Here is a 17221-nt window from a genome sequence, read left to right on the forward strand (position 1 = left end):
AGTTTTTTTTTCTATTCAGTTGTGAATAAAATAATAATTAGACCATGAACTCAAGCTTGAAGTTACACAGGTGTTTAAAACTACATAATCCTTCATGAATACATTATAATGGGATTGTGGAAGATTTGAATCTCACTGAGCTTTATATAAAAACAAAGTGATTACACTGTCACACTTCTGCAACTTTACAAAAATAAATAGATTGACAATGTTAAGTATAAATTAATTAAGTTACCCCTATACATTTATCTCCAATGCTCAAGCCACAGGTGATGATGGAAAGATAAAACTCCCTGAAAAGACATGAAGAAGAAGGTTCGAGAGGAACCAGATACAAAAAACTGGATAGTGTGAACAGAATGATTCCCGTCTTTAACTATCTTGCTTAGGGTTTTGGAGTCTTAAAGGCAACACTGATCATAGCAATTCTAACCTAAAACCATCAAAGAAGAATTTTTTCATATGAAATGATTAGTAACTGTTTACCATCAACAATAATCTTGTGTATTCTCAGGTTGTCCATTTTTTTGAGGAATCCTCTGGTAAGACAAGCTGTGGACTGTGATTAACATAAAGAGTCTGCTACAATGGCTTAGGGCACCAATTGCCATGAACAAATTTGAATGTAAACGGCAATAAGTGAACATCTAATTACCTCAACAGTCTTCCCGGAGTCCAAACTGCACAGTGACATTTACTTTCATACAACAATAAAAAACATAATAATCCATATCCTTCTCTTCCTGTTACCCATCTTCTCTCTCTCTCTCGCTCTCTCTCTGTTATTCTCTCTCTCTCTCTCTCTCTCTCTCTCTCTCTCTCTGTCGTTCTCTCTCGGTCAAATTAATTATGTTCCTGTTATATTCTTCTTTTCTCGGATCTGCCCGCTTCGTCCAGGCCTGCCTCTGGATGGTGTTCTCTTCAATTGGAGGCGAGTCTGTGCAGCTGGGGACGGTTTCACATCAACAGACTGGAGATCAATGAAATAATGATGGTGTAACAGCTTTGAGGATGGATTTGGATTGTAGTTAATGTCAACAGTCTGCTACACTGACTCAGGACTAGTTTGCATGTGATCACCATCACTGCACCTCAACATCGTTTATCTGTAATAAATGGACATTAGGTGACACCCAGTTGAGGATGGGTTCCTTTCTGAGTCTGGATCCTCTCAAGGTTTTTCCTCATACCATACAATGGAGTTTTCTTACCAATTGTGCCACTGGCTCACTTATTAGGGCTGAACTTAAAGGAACTAACTTTACTCAATGTAAAAGTATATTTGTAACCTATAGATTTCTGTAAAGCTGTTTTGGGACAATCAGCATCATTAAAAGAGTTTTACAAATAATGTTGAAATGAATTGATTTAAATTGAATTTCTAAAACTTCTGCTTTTCTCTGTTTGAGAGAAGCTTCTTTGGGTACAGATCCCAGGACCATGATAAAAGATATTTTTCTAAAAGGATATTTTGCTTGTGGTCTTATTATTAAATTTTGCACACACAATTGGTACACAAATGAAAAACTTCTCGAAGGCTGAAAATTATGATTAATAATTCATAAAAAAAATTATCCATAGTTGAATAAGGACTTCTCTGTCAGATCATTAGTGAGATCAGTGTTGTGTGTTTTCTTGCATTGTTAGTGTGTGTTATTGTGTGTATCACATCCTCAGCACCTACAGTCTCTCCCAGCTGCAGCAGTGTTTCTCTGTTCTTCTCACTGACTGAGGTTTTTGTATGACGCTTAAACACTGTGTGAACACTGATTTGCCACTGATCTGAAGGTCAGTAAGGCAGTAATAATCTCCTGCATCTTCAGCCTGGACTCCACTGATGGTCAAAGTGAAGTCAGTATCAGATCCAGCGCCTTTGAAACGAGCTGGAATCCCTGACTCTAATTTATTAACATGATGGATCAGAAGTTTAGGAGCTTCTCCAGGTTTCTGCAGGTACCAGTGTAGATAAGTACCATCATGCACTCTATGACTGCTTTTACAGTTGATGGTAACTGTGTTTCCTGGAACAACAGTCTTCACTGAAGGAGTCTGAGTCACAGTCACCTGACTTCTGGATCCTGTAGAGAAACATAGATTGTGTGTGTATGCAGTAAAGTGGTGTAGAATCGGTATGAAATGAAGTGTGTGAGGCTGTGAGTCGATGTTAAACTCTCACCTTGAGTCCAGAGGGCCAGTGTGCAGATGAAGATGCTGATCAAAGTCATGGTTGCTGTGGGTGAAGTTGCTGATCAGCAGCTCTCAGTCATGAAGTGTTCAAGTCACAGGAATATAAACCCTCACAGAGCACTGAAGCAGGAGCTGCTGATGCAAAGTGTGTGTGTGTGTGTGTGTGTGTGTGTGTGTGTGTTGCAGTGTGACGGAGGTTTTTGTACAGCGGTTTCATTAGAATGTATCACTGTGGTGGACTTTTGGTGGAGGCTCCAAACTCATCGTGAACCGTAAGTGTGATCTGAGTGTTTGTTACTGTGATTATTTCTGTAAGCATCTGCATGTGTATCTGCTGCAGTAAGAACAATGATTTTAATCACTTTTTTTTTTTTTTTAGCAAATGTTATTGTCCCAGATAAACCACAGTTTGGGATTTATTCATTTGTTAATTTTTTTATTTATTCATTTAATATTTTATCTTTCTTTAATTCCATTTGTTCATTGTTATATGTAAGAGACATGGTGGTTTATTTCCTATCAGTGTTGCCCACTGAGGGCCAACAATAAAAATTCCTGTGGCCCAATTTAAATGACTAGGAAATGTTTGACTTGCTGCTGTAGAATGTCCAACTTCTGTTGGAGTTCACAAACTCTATTTGCTTTTCTTCTCCAGCGGGTCTGAAAGCTCCCTCTGTGTCTCTGCTCCCTCCGTCTCCTATGCAACTGTCTGAGGAATCGTCCTCGCTGCTCTGCCTGCTGTCTGACTACTCTCCACAGGGGGCACTGGTGAGCTGGATAGTGGACGGGTCAGAGGTGAAGGGCGGGGTTCTGACCAGTGCAGAAGAAGAGAAGAACGGCCGTTACAGCCGCAGCAGCACCCTGACCCTCAGCAAAGACCTCTGGGAGAAAGGGGAGGAGTTTATCTGTAAGGTCTCCCATAGTAACGTCATTCATCCAGTCACGTTCAGAAAGAGTCAGTGTTAAGACTAGAGGATCCAAGATAGAGTTTAACATCGAGCTGCTTCTGATCTACACACTGCTGATCTTTCTGTATTTCCTCTCGTCACTGTGCTGTTGCTCTTCCTGTAGTTTCTGCTGAAATAAAGCTGAGTTTTGGACGTTGTGTTTCTTTTATTGGAGTTAATGGTGATGATCAGTGTGATGAGAGAGTGGGATTAGCTGCAGATTCAGTGTGTGTGTTTCAGTGCTTCACTGAGTTTCACTGAAGGAAGTTAAACATCTGGTGAAGTTTCTGCTCTATTCTTAGAGAAATGGATCTTGATCAGACGTGTTAATGCAAATCTTATTTACACCTCACTGCACCTTCTCTCTCACTAAGGTCTAAGCGAGTGAAACTTATAGTGAGCCCTCACAGCATCCAGGTGTCTCAGTGCACGAGCATAGTGTCTGCTCTTAGTCAAGCTCTAAAAACATCTTTGAACCAGAGGAGTTTGTTAAAAAAATGAGGAAAGACACCAACGTTACATTCCAAAAGTGAGAAGAAACCCAGGTGGCCAGTTTGAAGAAAAGATTTGGGTGGTGAATGAGAGAGGAGTTTGACATAAAAAAAAAAAAAACAGAAAAAGTGAAGGTCAAGTAAATGTTAAAAATGTCATATTAGATGCTGCAAAGTCCACGTTTGTTAATGACTTTTCATTTAATGACTTATTTTTCTGTAATAAAGTCTACTTTTTAGCAGCACAACTCTGGTCTTGAAAGCTTAGTTTTCCATGAAGACTTTAATTTTCTTAATGTAAATTTTTTTTTTGTTAAATTTGGGAATCTTATTCATGCTCAAATTTGGGACTGATGGAAGTTGAACATCTGGTGAAATTTCTGGCCACATGTTTTCATAATAAAAATAGACTGCAGTGCATGTTTTAGACCTTCGGTAGTTCAGAATTTGCAAAGAAATGTAAAGCAGTCCAGCAGCTCAACATGTGGCTTTAATCGTCTTTTTTATCAGTCGTGGCACTGACGTTTAAATACTAAAATGTATTCAGGTGTTAATCCAAAAATATGATCCAATAATATAAAATATTAAAAGTACACTTTTTTATTATGGCTACAGTCCTTTATATGTACATGCTTTGCCTTGTGTTTCTCCCTTTTGTCCAGCAGATGTCCCCATTTTCCACATATTGTTTTTACTCCTGTGATTTTACGTTAATCCTTTCCACCTGTGAGTAATTGTGTGTGTGTGTGTGTGTGTGTGTGTGTGTGTGTGTGTGTGTGTGTGTGTGTGTTTAAGCTCCTCCTGTGAGGTAGTTATCTGCTTGATTCTCAATGTTGTGTGACCTTTATATTGTGATATTGTTTCCATGTATCTCCATCTCTGTCTCATTTTGCCCTTTGGGGTTATCATTGCTTTTGAGAGTTCTTAAGTTTCTGAGGAAAATGTGGAGTTTTTTCTCCCTGTTTTGCATTGTAGATTCTTGCTTTTATATTTTTTCTTACTTCATACTCCTTGATTTTCTTAGATTTTTTTAATTTCTGCAGTCTTTCATTTAATAAACTGATGGAACTCTGAAGTGCCCTGGGTACATCTCAGGAGGGTCTGACTCTAACATGTGTTAACCATTGTCAGAGTCCTGCTTTCAAATCATATGAGAACAAACAACCTGTAATTTAAAAACCTTTTTTCCAGGACACTTTATATATGATCTCAAAGTAACAGTGTTCTAGTGTACATTATATTATACGAGGAACAAGGAAGAAACTTTGAATGTTGGAGGAACACAATTGTATATGGATGTCAGGGCAGCAAATTTTCCTTTCGCTTCAACTAGGAGACCCAACCCTGTTCCATCATGACAATGCCCCTGTGCACAAAGCCAACTCCATTAAGATCTGCTTTCCATGGGTTGATCTCCAACCCTACTGGGATGAATGTAAACACTGACTGGACCCCAGGCCTCCTCAATTCACCTACATCACTACCTGACTTTACTTACACCCTTGTGTCTCAATTAATCTCTACAAATCTCCACAAAATCTAGTGGAACATCTTCAAGAGTGGAGCTCTGGAACAGGAAATGGAGACTGTGGAATGGGAGGTTCCAAAATACCAATCACACATAACAATACCATGGGCACAGCAGCAGGAGGACATCAAGGACCATCTCTCAATTTCTATACACAATTTACATTTAAAGTGAAACTCCATTTAGGGTGAAGTACAAATTATTCTCAATGTACTCCATGCATTTTTTCATTACTATGCTACAGTATAATAAACTTCATTGAAGTCTTCCATGTCCCTCATTATGGTGCATTTCTACTGAAGGTCGTGGTTTGATCATGTCCATTCATTTTTCCCACAAAGTGCTGGTGTGGGTGGAGGTTTTCATTCCACCCAATCAACCAATCAACTAACCAAAATGTTTTTTTTGTTGTAGCTGAGAGTGAACGCAAGCTTTGTGATTGTTATGCTAATTATTGTAAATGAGATGAGGATGTTGAGGTAAAAAAAAAAACACAAACAATTTGTAAATGTGTTAAAATTCATTTATGCACCATACAATCGTGAAAGAGAAAAAAAAAAATGATTAGAAAAAAACGTTACAATCGTCTTCTCAAACGCGGTGCTGAATAACGATGCTGTAGGGAACGGTTAATGATTCTCTTCTCCTTTCTGCTCCTCATTTCTTCCCAGGAGAAAAAGGGCTCGAGGTATCTCCTGCCGCCATGTCGCCGGGCCGCAGACTTCCATCGAGCCGATGTTTGCTCATCGTAGGTAACCAGATCCTAGCGCCCAGAGGGAATTGGGGACAATATTATGTATTTATGTAAATACTCTTCCATATGTACAAATGTAATAAAGTTCATATTCAACACCAGACAGTCAGATCCTGCAGATTACTGTGAGACAGCAGCCAAATGCAGGACAGGACACGGACTCTACACGGGGTTAAAAAGAAAATATAAATATAAAATGAGAACACTTACATAGGATGATGACGAACAAAACCTCTGAAAAACAAGAACGAACAAACGAATCATTTCAGTCTGAAATCATAGTTACATGTTATTGCGTGTTAAACAGCTACTAACTAAACCGAATCGTTTATCTACACGTCTATTATTAAGGAACTTCGTCCACCACGGTGATAGTGAGCTCTGGATAGTGGATGGTGATTGGTCAGAATGTGTAGCGGCAGTCCTGATACGTCATCGTTTCTATAGCAACAGCTTCTCTACAGGCATTAAGCAAGCTTTTATTTTAAATACATGCATTTTAATACACACATTCTCTCTCTCTCTTACACTCACACACACACACACACACACACACACACACACACACAATAAGTCAAAACATCAAACCCATAATATGACTGAATGTATTGTTGTGTGTATCAGTATATCAGTGACCTTCAGCCTGTGAGCCTGTGAGTCGTCCGGCATTTTCTATAAATAAATCCTAAATTTTAACATTTTGTCCTCGAAGTTGATGTTAGAAGCAGGAAAAAGGGGTGAGGATTTGAGCGAGTTTGACAAATTGAGACGTCTAGACGACTGGGGCAGAGCATCTCCAAAACTGCAGCTCTTGTGGGATCAGTGGTGAACCGGCGACAGGGTGGTGGGGGACGAGGATCACTGATACACGTTAAGAGCGAAGGCTGGTCCGTGTGGTTCTGATCCAACAGATGAGCTCCTGTAGCTCAAACTGCTGAAGAAGTTCATGCTGTTGATGCTCGATGGGTCAGGACTGTTTTAGCAGCAAAAGGAGACCAACACAATATCAGGCAGGTGGTCATAATGTTCTGCTGATCTGTGTTTTAAATATCCACAACATTAATTGAGATGTGTTCTGATGACCCCATCGTACTTTGTAAATCTAGTAAGGCGAGACATGGCCTAGCCAGGAGTCTTAAAGAATGGTGATCATTTTGTTAAATTATTAACAAATTACAGTTGATAATTTAGCGTCACGCAGCACTTTACAGTACCGTAATGCAATGCAGTGGGCTGTTGTTACAGTCACTAAAAAAACAAAAACAAGAATTTATTCACATTCACTAATGAAATGGTAGAACTATGAAGAGAGGATTAAGAACTCATGAGTTCTGGTTGGTACGGCTGTCCTCAGACATTCCCAAGAAAACCCCCGAATCATTTGATAATCATGTTAAACCTTTGTCTGAAAAAATCCTATACATATGAACCAGAAGCTTCTCACCTTCTAGGCATCGTGTTGTTTCCCAAGTCAGCAGGATCAAAAACAGAGTAATGTTCTCTGAAAGACCAGAAAAACACATCTCGAGTCTTATTTTAAACATCTCAGATTCTGGCTACAATTCATCCAATCCATAGTCTTACTTCGTGCTGTTAGAGCCGTCGGGGTCAGCCGAGAGCGGAAACCCGAGAGCCGGGTTCAGGAGAAGTACACTGAGATACCACCAAGGGAGCATGATGAGTCGCCTAGGACGTGTGCACTTACTGCATCCAATGTGGACTTCATTTATACGCTCAGATCGTTCCCACGCTTTTCATCACCTTGCAGTTTCCCAGGCCTTTGATGGATGCTCAGGGGGGCATCAGGGGGCAGCACAGTCCCTAGCAGTGACAATGTTTGGATAAGACAAGACTGACCCATCCATGACCAGCATTTAGAATGTAATCGATGATGCTTTGGTTTGCTGAGAGAAAAATCGCAGTTTATATACATTATATTACCAAAAGTTTTGGGTCACCTGGTCATTAATGTGGTATGAGATTTTGGAGCATTGCAGACATTTAGTCCCAATTAGCTCTTATATTTCCCTTCACTCTTCTGGGGAGATGTTCCACTAGATTTTATGGAGATTTGTCAAGATTAATTCAGCCACAAGGGTGTTAGTAAAGTCAGGTGTAGGTGAGGTGTTCACTTAAGTTGTTCAAGGTGTTCAAGGTGTTCTAAAGGGTTGAGATCAGGGCTCTGTAGCAGGACGCTTGAGATCTTACACTTGTGCAACTGTGCAAAGTGCTTAGTCTGTAGTTTGAGCACTACAGGAGGATCTGTACAGCAAACTGAAAGGATTACTTCAGATTTCTACTTCCAAAGTGAAGGAGTTGGTGGAGATGGTAAAAAGCTGTAGAAAAAGGTTAAGGAGATGGTGAGAAGCTGTAAGAAAAGGTAAAGGAGATGGTGAGAAGCTGTAAGAAAAGGTAAAGGAGATGGTGAGAAGCTGTGGAAAAAGGTGAAGGAGATGGTGGAGATGGTGAAAGGGTGAATGAGATGGTGAAAAGGTGGAGGATGTGGAGGCTTTAGTGTTCAGAGAGACCAGAAGAGCTTCAGGGAAATCAGATTGTGTGCATCTCAGTCACTTGAGCTCTGGTTCCTACAGAAAAACATTTGTATCTGCAATAATTTAAGCACTAATTAATAGAAATACTGATCTACACTTGAAAGTGATGTGCAAGAACCTTCAGCCCATCGAGGTTCTTCCTCTTCCTCACATTTGTTGTGATAAATGGAGGTCAGCAAGTCGAAAGGCAGCAATGATTGACTACATATTGATCGTGTTTGAATGGAAATACGACTCGGCTGCGTTCATCTGGACACATATTAACTACATTCAGCCTTGTGCTGGAGGCTTTTGAAGGACAGGCGTGTCAGGAGGCAGATCTTTGTACATGATGGATCGGGAAAATGGGTTAGCAAGATTAGCCATGTGTGTGTTTTGCCTCTGTAGTGTCACATAATTTGTTCACAAGTTTTTATTAATGTACCTAATTTTATGGACTTCTACACCATCCTTCACTCTTCCAGTTCCAAAGTTTCCAATGGAATTTATGCCAGAAATGATTGCATAACAATAATCAAGATATCATTATACTGTAAAAGAAACATGCAACTATATGCTAATTACCAAATTTTAATTATTTATTGCAACAAAAAGCATCTTGTCTATCACTCATCTATCTATCTATCTATCTATCTATCTATCTATCTATCTATCTATCTATCTATCTATCTATCTATCTATCTATCTATCCATCCATCCATCCATCCATCCATCCATCCATCTTTTGTCTTCTGCAATGATCTAATAAAGTAAATAATAGTTTCACTTCACACTTCAGGTCTGTAGGTGGCGGTGTTGCGCGTTAAACTGAACAACATCGAGAAAAAAAAAAAACACACCGAAAAAGAAGAAGACGACTAGGAAGCAGGAAGTGCATCAGCAGGCGTCGAATAACAAGAAGAAGAAGAAGAAGGAGGAAGCTGAAGCTGAAGACGACGTTAAAAAATGGAGAAGCTCGTAGAGATCGCGTAGGAGAAGAGCTCGCGTTCCACCCGAGAGTCAGCAGGAGAGCAGCTGAATATCTGCCCCACCGCTCCATATTTACCCTTTTAACCCCCCCCTACCCTGTATTTCCCACCCCGCTACTCCTGTCCTCTACATCCTGTAGGTGAGTAACTTCACCTTCTCACTCCCTACACAAGAGCACTACTGAGGGTGTGAGACAGCGGCACGTGCACTCCGTCACAGTGCACTCTCTGTACAATAAAGAGGTATTTGGGATTCAGCCTGTGTTTGGGCCGCGATACGGCGATACTTTCGGTTTGATATCGTTTCCTGTTTGTGTGGCAAATATAACACATAATTTACAATATAGCTGTAAAGATATTTAACATTTAATATGCTAGTTAGTTAGGAAGCATACCTTATTTTTCCTGTCTTTCCAGATAGTGTGTGTGTGTGTGTGTGTGTGTGCGCGCGTGCGTGTACTTCTACTTGTTTTTTAGTGAAGAGTGAAGTGAAGAGTCTCTTGTAGCTGTGTGTGTGTGTGTCCATGTCCTTTAGGAGCGATGGATAAGACCCTGAGCAGCAGTGCGGCAGTGGTCCAGGTGTGTTTCCCCAACGTGCGAGCACAAGTGCTGGACAACCTGAACCGCCAGCGAGAGGAAGGACGTCTGTGTGATCTGTCCATCCAGGTTCAGGGGCAAGTGTTCAGGGCGCATCGGTGTGTGCTGGCGGCATCCTCGCCGTACTTTCACGACCAGGTGTGTATCTCATCCCACTCCTACATCCACACACAATCCCTCCTGTTCTGTTCTATTCAGAGATACGGCAGCTATAAAGATGTATAGCGCCAATGTTTTGTTTTTTTCCTTTTAATTATAAGCCAGTGGTAAAGGAAACCCTCCATGTGACTTCTTGAGGAATCAGCCTCAAAAATGAACCCATCCTCATCACCAAATATCCATCATTTACAGTTCCACCACTGGTGTACTGTTTCAGTGTCAGGTGATTAAATGCAGAAATTGTAGTCCTGAACCATTGTAGCAGACTGTTGATATTAATTCCAGTCCAAATGTATCTTCAAGTTCTTGAGTTGCTCGATAATCTTTAGGCTGTTGATGTGGAACCATCCTCACACAGAGTGGTCTCCAATTGAAGAGAACTTGATCGGGTGTCGAGATGATTCGACACACAGAAAGAGAGAGAGAGAAAGGATTGTTATGTTTTCTCATTGTTTCCTTAATGTTTAAAGACACTGTACAGTGTGATCAGGGTGTAAGTAGGGACTCCTGCAAGACTCGCTCTGGGAGCAGAACTAAAAACGAAATCCAGAAGGTAACACAGACATGAGGGATCTCTGGGATAAGAGACGACCCACCACACCACCATCAACAAACCTGAGTGAACTTAAGAGAGTGAGGGAACGACAACATACAAATACCCCAGTTCACCAAACACTCTATATACATGATCCCTCCAGATCTGCTCTTTTGCATAAGAAACACTTACTTACTTTGTTTTTAGCCCAGACTTGTACACTGAGACTGTGCCTGAGTCTCAAACACTAATTGGAAGGCTGTTTAATTACTGTAAGGTTTAATGACCTCCTGGTTGAATCTTCAGTGAATACTTTTGCACTCAGGCATTTGTTTCACATAAATATTTTTTTAAAAATTCAATGTAGTAGTTTATTCCTGTAAACAACATTTCAAAACACCAAAATCCCCTTGAATTCAATCACATTTTCAATCACATTCTCTGTTTTCAGCCCAGACTTGTACACTGAGACTGTGCCTGAGTCCCGAACACAAATTGGAAGGCTGTTCAATTACTGTAAGCCTTTGTAGGAGAAATTTTGCCTGCACCCCACTGTTTTCTTTATTATCTTGGAAACTAATAAAAAGCCTCCACCTTGTGTTTGGCGTAAGCATGATGGATCATAATGTTACAAATAATGTTACTTCAGCCAGTCCCCCAGCCCCCTCGTCCCTCGTCCCTCCAGCCAATCCCCGACCCCCGCCTTTGTCCCTCCAGCCAGTCCCCCGTCCCTCCAGCCAGTTTCCCCACCTCGTCCCTCCAGCCAGTTCCCCTCGTCCCTCCAGCCAGTTCCCCTCGTCCCTCCAGCCAGTTCCCCCCTCGTCCCTTCACCCAGTTCCCCCAATCCAGCCACCTATTCACCCCCACCCGTACTGCCACCCAGCCCAAAAAAAATACATTGGGGTTAGGTTTAATGACCTCCTGGTTGAATCTGAAGGGGGAGTGAATACTTTTGCACTCAGGCATTTGTTTCACATAAATATTTTTTTTCAAATTCAATGTACTTGTTTATTCCCATAAACAACATTTCAAAACACCAAAATCCCCTTGAATTCAATCACATTTTCTTGTCTCAGTGCTGCCAAAATTGGAAAAGCCCAAGCAGGCAGCTTAAATCCAGGCCGTTCTCTGCGTGTCCCCTCAGGTGCTGCTGAAGAACGTGAGCACGGTGTCTCTACCGTCTGTCATGGACCCTCTGGCCTTCGAAAGCGTCCTGAATTCAGCCTACACGGGCCAGCTGAGCATCGTGCGTGATGACATTGTCAACTACGTCACAGTGGCCAGCTTCCTGCAGATGTGGCACATCGTGGACAAGTGCACAGATATCCTTAAGAGATCACGATCTTTGACCCAAGCCAGCTCGGGTGTAGAGTCCGGCAACTCTAGGCACCAAAGCCCCAGCAGTTCGGATTGCTGCCTGGCCGAAACCGACGAGCAGAAGAAGCCCCTTGGAGTAGAATGTGCCACTCTTCCACCTCTGGCCACCTGGAGAAGGCCACAGCAAGTGCCCCAGCAGGGCAAATGGGGCAAATCCAGATTGTTTCTGCCACCCCAGCACAGAGCAGAGTCTCCCCCATCTGGGGAATTAGAGCGGCCATGTAGCCCTGAGGCTGCGAACGAAAAACGCAACTGGATGCGCTCTCGTCTCCGGGATAACAGGGAGGTGGACGAGGATGACAGGAGGCGAGGGGAGAGGTGGATGGAGGCAGATGAAGGTGTGGGGGAGGAATCGGAGTTGGAGGATGAGGAGCGACGGGCCGGTGAGTGGAGCGTCTGCATCACTGCTGTTTAACTTTAACTCCTGTCCACCAGGGGGAGCTCGCACTCTCTCTCTTTCTCTCGCTCTCTGTCTTTGTGCTTTCTTTCTCCTTCAGAGCGGATCAGACATTTTCTGCACCGCGAGAGTGTGTGTGTTCGTTGTTGTGTATGTGTTTTTACAGTCTCTTCTGCTCTTCTCCTTCAGGAGGCTGTGGCTCAGGGGCAACTCTTAAAAAGGAGGGAGAGACGGGGGGAGAGGGTAAAGAAAGGGGCAAAGATCAGGACGAAGGGTTTCTGCCGGCAGCTCAGGACGCACAGGAAGTGCTGGTTTCTGCTCACTGTTCCCTTTCTGCACGCGCTCAGTGGCAGCCGGCAGCCGATTGGCCGACGGAGCAGTGCGCAAAGTTAATGGAGGATGGCGACAAGGACGTTGAGGAAGTGGACTTCGGACGATTTGCAGAGGGAGGATTTGAGGGAGAGACCTATGACGAGATCGAGGACGGGACTGGACAGGTTTCTCAGAGGCCTTTGCTTCCTGTGTCTCCTGGAAATGCTGGAGGTGGAGTGGACTTTGTGCTAGGGCCTTCAGAGCTTTCGTGGACATCAGGTGCCCTCTCATCCCCGTCTGTCCCCCCTTCCTCCTCTCCCGTGCCCTCCTCCTCGTCTCCGCCCTCCCTCACACCCTATGCAGGCAAAGTGCACTTCTGCCACTGCGGTAAAGCCTTTACCCTGAAGAGCATGCGAGACCGCCACGTCAAGATGCAGCACCTGAACCTGCGCCCCTTCGCCTGCCCCGTCTGCGCCAAGAGTTTCAAGATGAAGCACCACCTGACCAAGCACGTAAAGACACACGGCGCTTTGCGACCTTACGAGTGCTCCTTCTGCGGCAAGAAGATCATCTGGAGGGACAGTTTCCTCAAACACCAGGCGCGCTGCCAACACCTCGCCAGCAGGTCAGCTTGCGCCGACGAGTCCGGACAGGACGAGACGGAGATGGAGTACGAGGGTTTCCCTGGTGAGGGACAGGTAAAGATGGAGCAAGCGGAGCATGATGGAGTTCAATTGGATCACGTTCTCAAGGAGGAAGATGGAGGCAGCTACACTTGATCATATCGATAATAAAATTATGTGATCCTGTAGATGTGATGAAACATCTTCATGGCTTCATAGTCCAGCAGTGCAAGACAACATCAGCTGCTCTTTTTCAAATCTCCATCAGTGTTTGTGATCGATCGAGTCCTATCTTGACCCCGCAGAAGAAACTTCTAAAGACTTTACACATCATATCCTTTAAGGTCCAGGTTCGAGAACATTTTTTTAAAATATAATTTATTGTGCAGTTTTAGGCTTTAAAAGAAATCCCTGCTGAGTGCTTCATCCATCATCAGGGTTCCTGAGGAGATCGGGAACAGTGTATCTGTTGTATCTACTGCTGTGGTTTTCGTGTTTTACTTTTCAATTTAATTACTTTTTTTAAGAGCGAGTTCTAATTTTTATTTTAATGGCGATTTCTTTTCTGTTTTTGAAACATGTAAAGTGGATTTTTTGTGCTTTCTCACTGTGAGTGGGTCAATAATGAAATGCAAGCGATCACTAATTAGACCACCGGATTATTATAAACACGTTCCCGTTGTATAGTAGTTAATTAACCCGACAAATGAAACTCGGGTGTGGGTGAGTGTGAGCGCCGTGAAGGAAGGAACTGGAAGGAACATTAGTGCTAGCTTACTGCTTAAGGCGTTAGACTTTAGATCAGAGTTCAAATCCCAGCCTCACCAAGCTGCCACTCCTGGGCCCCTGAACAAGGCCCTTAAACCATCCACTGTTCAGTTGTATGACAGAATAAAGACATGTCGCTCACATTACAATACATAATGTACCAACATGGTGGTGCAAGTTTTGAGATGAATACAACTTTTTTGTTTGCTTGTTTTTAAGGAAACTACTTTTTAACATTTGTGAGTGTGTGTATAGAAACATTTATCTTTTTACGTCAAATTTTACGCCTGTATAACCAGATCTGCCGTGTTTTGAGTGCGCTAGTCTGAGGTAATACTCCAAAATATGCCAAAATGCAGTCTTCTTGTTTTATTACTAATAAAACAACTGAAGAGACGATCAATATATGCATCTTGAATGACTTATTAGGAGTTAATTAGAACTCACTTATGTTAGCCGATACACGATTGAAGCCCCACCCCCTTTACCTCCCCCAGTTCTAGATTGGATAAGCTGGTGCTTACAGTAAATGGGAACATTTAAAGTGTATTATTATGGAATAAAATCATATCTTCTCTAACATTAGACAAGTGTATATTTGTTATAAAAAGATTGATTTATTTGAGGTGCTGGTAGAGATTTTAGCCTCGAACAACGGCTAAAGCATCAGAGACGTCACCTTCGGACTGGACTTCATGTCACTTTTAGTCATTGTTGGACTTCTGATTAGAAGGCCATGAGTATAAAATCTCAGCACCACCAAGCTACCACTGACTGGCCCTTGAGCAGGGCCTTTAATTCTCAGCTGTATGTCGCTTTTGATAAGGGTCTTAAAATTCATATCACATGAAGACACGCCCTGGTATAACCTCTTAAATAAAAAAATGAGGATGTGCTGATTTTACTTGCTGAGGGTTTGACCCATCATCTCATTTTATACAACACGTTTTCAAAACCATATCAGATCACCATAAAATCCGAAGCGGTCTAAACATTGAACATGGTGTATTTTAGCATTGGTGCGTGGTGTCATATCCGGTTACCACCGTATTTGCAGCAGGAATCTGTAGAACCTTTTATTCTGAGCACCCCAATGCATCACCGATGGTCTCATTTTGTGATTTTACTTATTTATTTATATTTATACACTGATGATATTCAGTAGCTCATCAATGTTCTGATGCAAAACCAGCAATGGTGTAAGATTGCTCTTTCTTTTTTTAATGGAAGCTGTTTGATGTTGATTGATGGAACACAGGGTAGAGATTTAATAAAGCAATAGGAGCCAAGTGTAGAGATTATATGTAAATAAAAGTGAGTAAAATGGCTTCTTGAGCAACGATGGCCAGTGTGGGATGTGATTTGGCTGAGGAACCCAAGAGGAAATATGAAGAGTATAATGGCATAACTGATGATTTTATTTACAGAGATTTGTTGTTTAACCCAAAACATAAAACATTCCCTGCTGTTTGTTTTGATATCTTCATATGAGGGTCCAGGGTATAGTCAGTGTTTAGAATGAGTTTCTGGACTTCATCGCATGGGACATTGGTCATGCTGACGGTCCAGTTACCGTCCAGATACGAAGTGTAAATAACTGTACAAAGCAGACACCAGAACCGACCTGATGAAGAACATGCAAGGTTTCCCCCCCAAACCATCCCAATCCAGGCATAGTTCTGGAAGTTCATCATGGGCTCCACTTTCAGAGCCAGAACAGGATGAAATGGAGGACTTCAATTTATTAATGACTTGTCACGTAATGAATTTGCTTGTACACACGAGTGCTTGATTACACACTGAATAAACATCCACAATCAACAAAATGTTCCTCCAACGGGTTTCATTCTTCTCATTCCCACAGGATTGTTCATTTCTGGGTTCTAACTGGACAGAAAGTCACCCTTTACGGGTTGTAATAATGTTTCACAGGGACTTGTATAGTGTATACTGTGCATGACCAGTTTCTGTTAAAGTTTTGGTCACCAGTTTCAGCATTTTGTAACAAGTCAGAGGGAAAGAATCTTTTCTGCATCTTCAGGACAGAGAGAAGATGCAGGTGAAGGAGCGAATATAAACTCTGTTGATCTTTAATAATTAAAGCTCCATTTTACTTCAATTATTTTATTAGCACAAACCCAAGCTCATTAATATTTATCATTTACAATCATATTTTACATATTTTACAGAAACATGTTATACATTGCCTTATTAGCATCTGAACACTTAATTCTACTTCCAAACTCCTGAAGAATATAAAATATAATGTGTATATGTATATATACATATATATATACTCAGAGATCCCTGTAGTAACAGATCATGCTAAATAGATGATTCTGTGGAAAATGTTGGTCACCTTTTATTCTTTTACAGACTGGTTACTGTTTCTCTCAGATTTCTAATATTGCAAATGTGTGCTCTAAAATGCTTTATATTGATTATTAAATATTTGTGTAAGAGGATAATGGCGCTAATCATATACAGCTAAGTAACACTAGCTTGTTACCATGACAACCACAGAGCTGGGACCCTCCCCACCTTACGAACGATTTACGTCCCGAACTAGCGTTCGTACCATGAACTTGTTCGTAAGTTGTTACTGTGTTTGTTATTGACTACGCGGATCTTTTAATGATGTAAGAGCTATAAATACTCTCAAATAAACAATAAAATATACTGAAACTAACCAAAATACTGTATACAAAAAAAAAAAAAAATCACTTACAAAAATGTATTGGCCTGAGTCCAGTGTTCATCATGTAGACTGGTTACGGTCGGCGATTAGCTCGCAGCGGCTCTCCTCCGTTTAGAATTGTTTCGACTCCGACCAAATTTCACTTTGAGGACAGGTTTGTTTGCGAAAGTTTGTAAAATGAATGTTCGTAAAGTGGGGTGCATCTGTATTCTATGTTTATTTTTAATAATAATGATAATAATAATATGGTTATTATTATATATGTTATTATTAATATTTGGAAACATTTGACTTGTTAACTCACCACTGACACAACGCCGATCAACAA

The 17221-nt window shown here is 41.6% G+C and overlaps 1 protein-coding gene and 1 gene segment (V, D, J or C); one reads left to right on the plus strand and one right to left on the minus strand.

Annotated features, from left to right (window-relative positions):
* Window positions 1–1603: 1603 nt before the first annotated feature.
* Window positions 1604–2295, minus strand: LOC124392032. The segment is given in 2 exon segments: window positions 1604–2078; window positions 2177–2295. Coding segments are annotated over 2 exon segments (447 nt in total).
* A 7004-nt stretch (window positions 2296–9299) lies between these two features.
* On the plus strand, window positions 9300–16021 carry zbtb22a (zinc finger and BTB domain containing 22a). Of its 2 annotated transcripts, none has more exons than XM_046858735.1 (4): window positions 9300–9670; window positions 9963–10162; window positions 11863–12478; window positions 12682–16021. In XM_046858735.1, exons 2-4 carry the CDS (start codon window positions 9968–9970, stop codon window positions 13581–13583), a joined length of 1713 nt encoding a protein of 570 aa, XP_046714691.1. In that variant the 5' UTR covers window positions 9300–9670; window positions 9963–9967; the 3' UTR covers window positions 13584–16021. The 2 variants fall into 2 exon arrangements, with proteins under 2 accessions (XP_046714691.1, XP_046714690.1); XM_046858734.1 differs by having other exon boundaries at window positions 9300–9567.
* Window positions 16022–17221: the final 1200 nt, after the last annotated feature.

Source organism: Silurus meridionalis, chromosome 10 (assembly GCF_014805685.1).
Source record: "Silurus meridionalis isolate SWU-2019-XX chromosome 10, ASM1480568v1, whole genome shotgun sequence".
NCBI lineage: Eukaryota > Metazoa > Chordata > Actinopteri > Siluriformes > Siluridae > Silurus > Silurus meridionalis.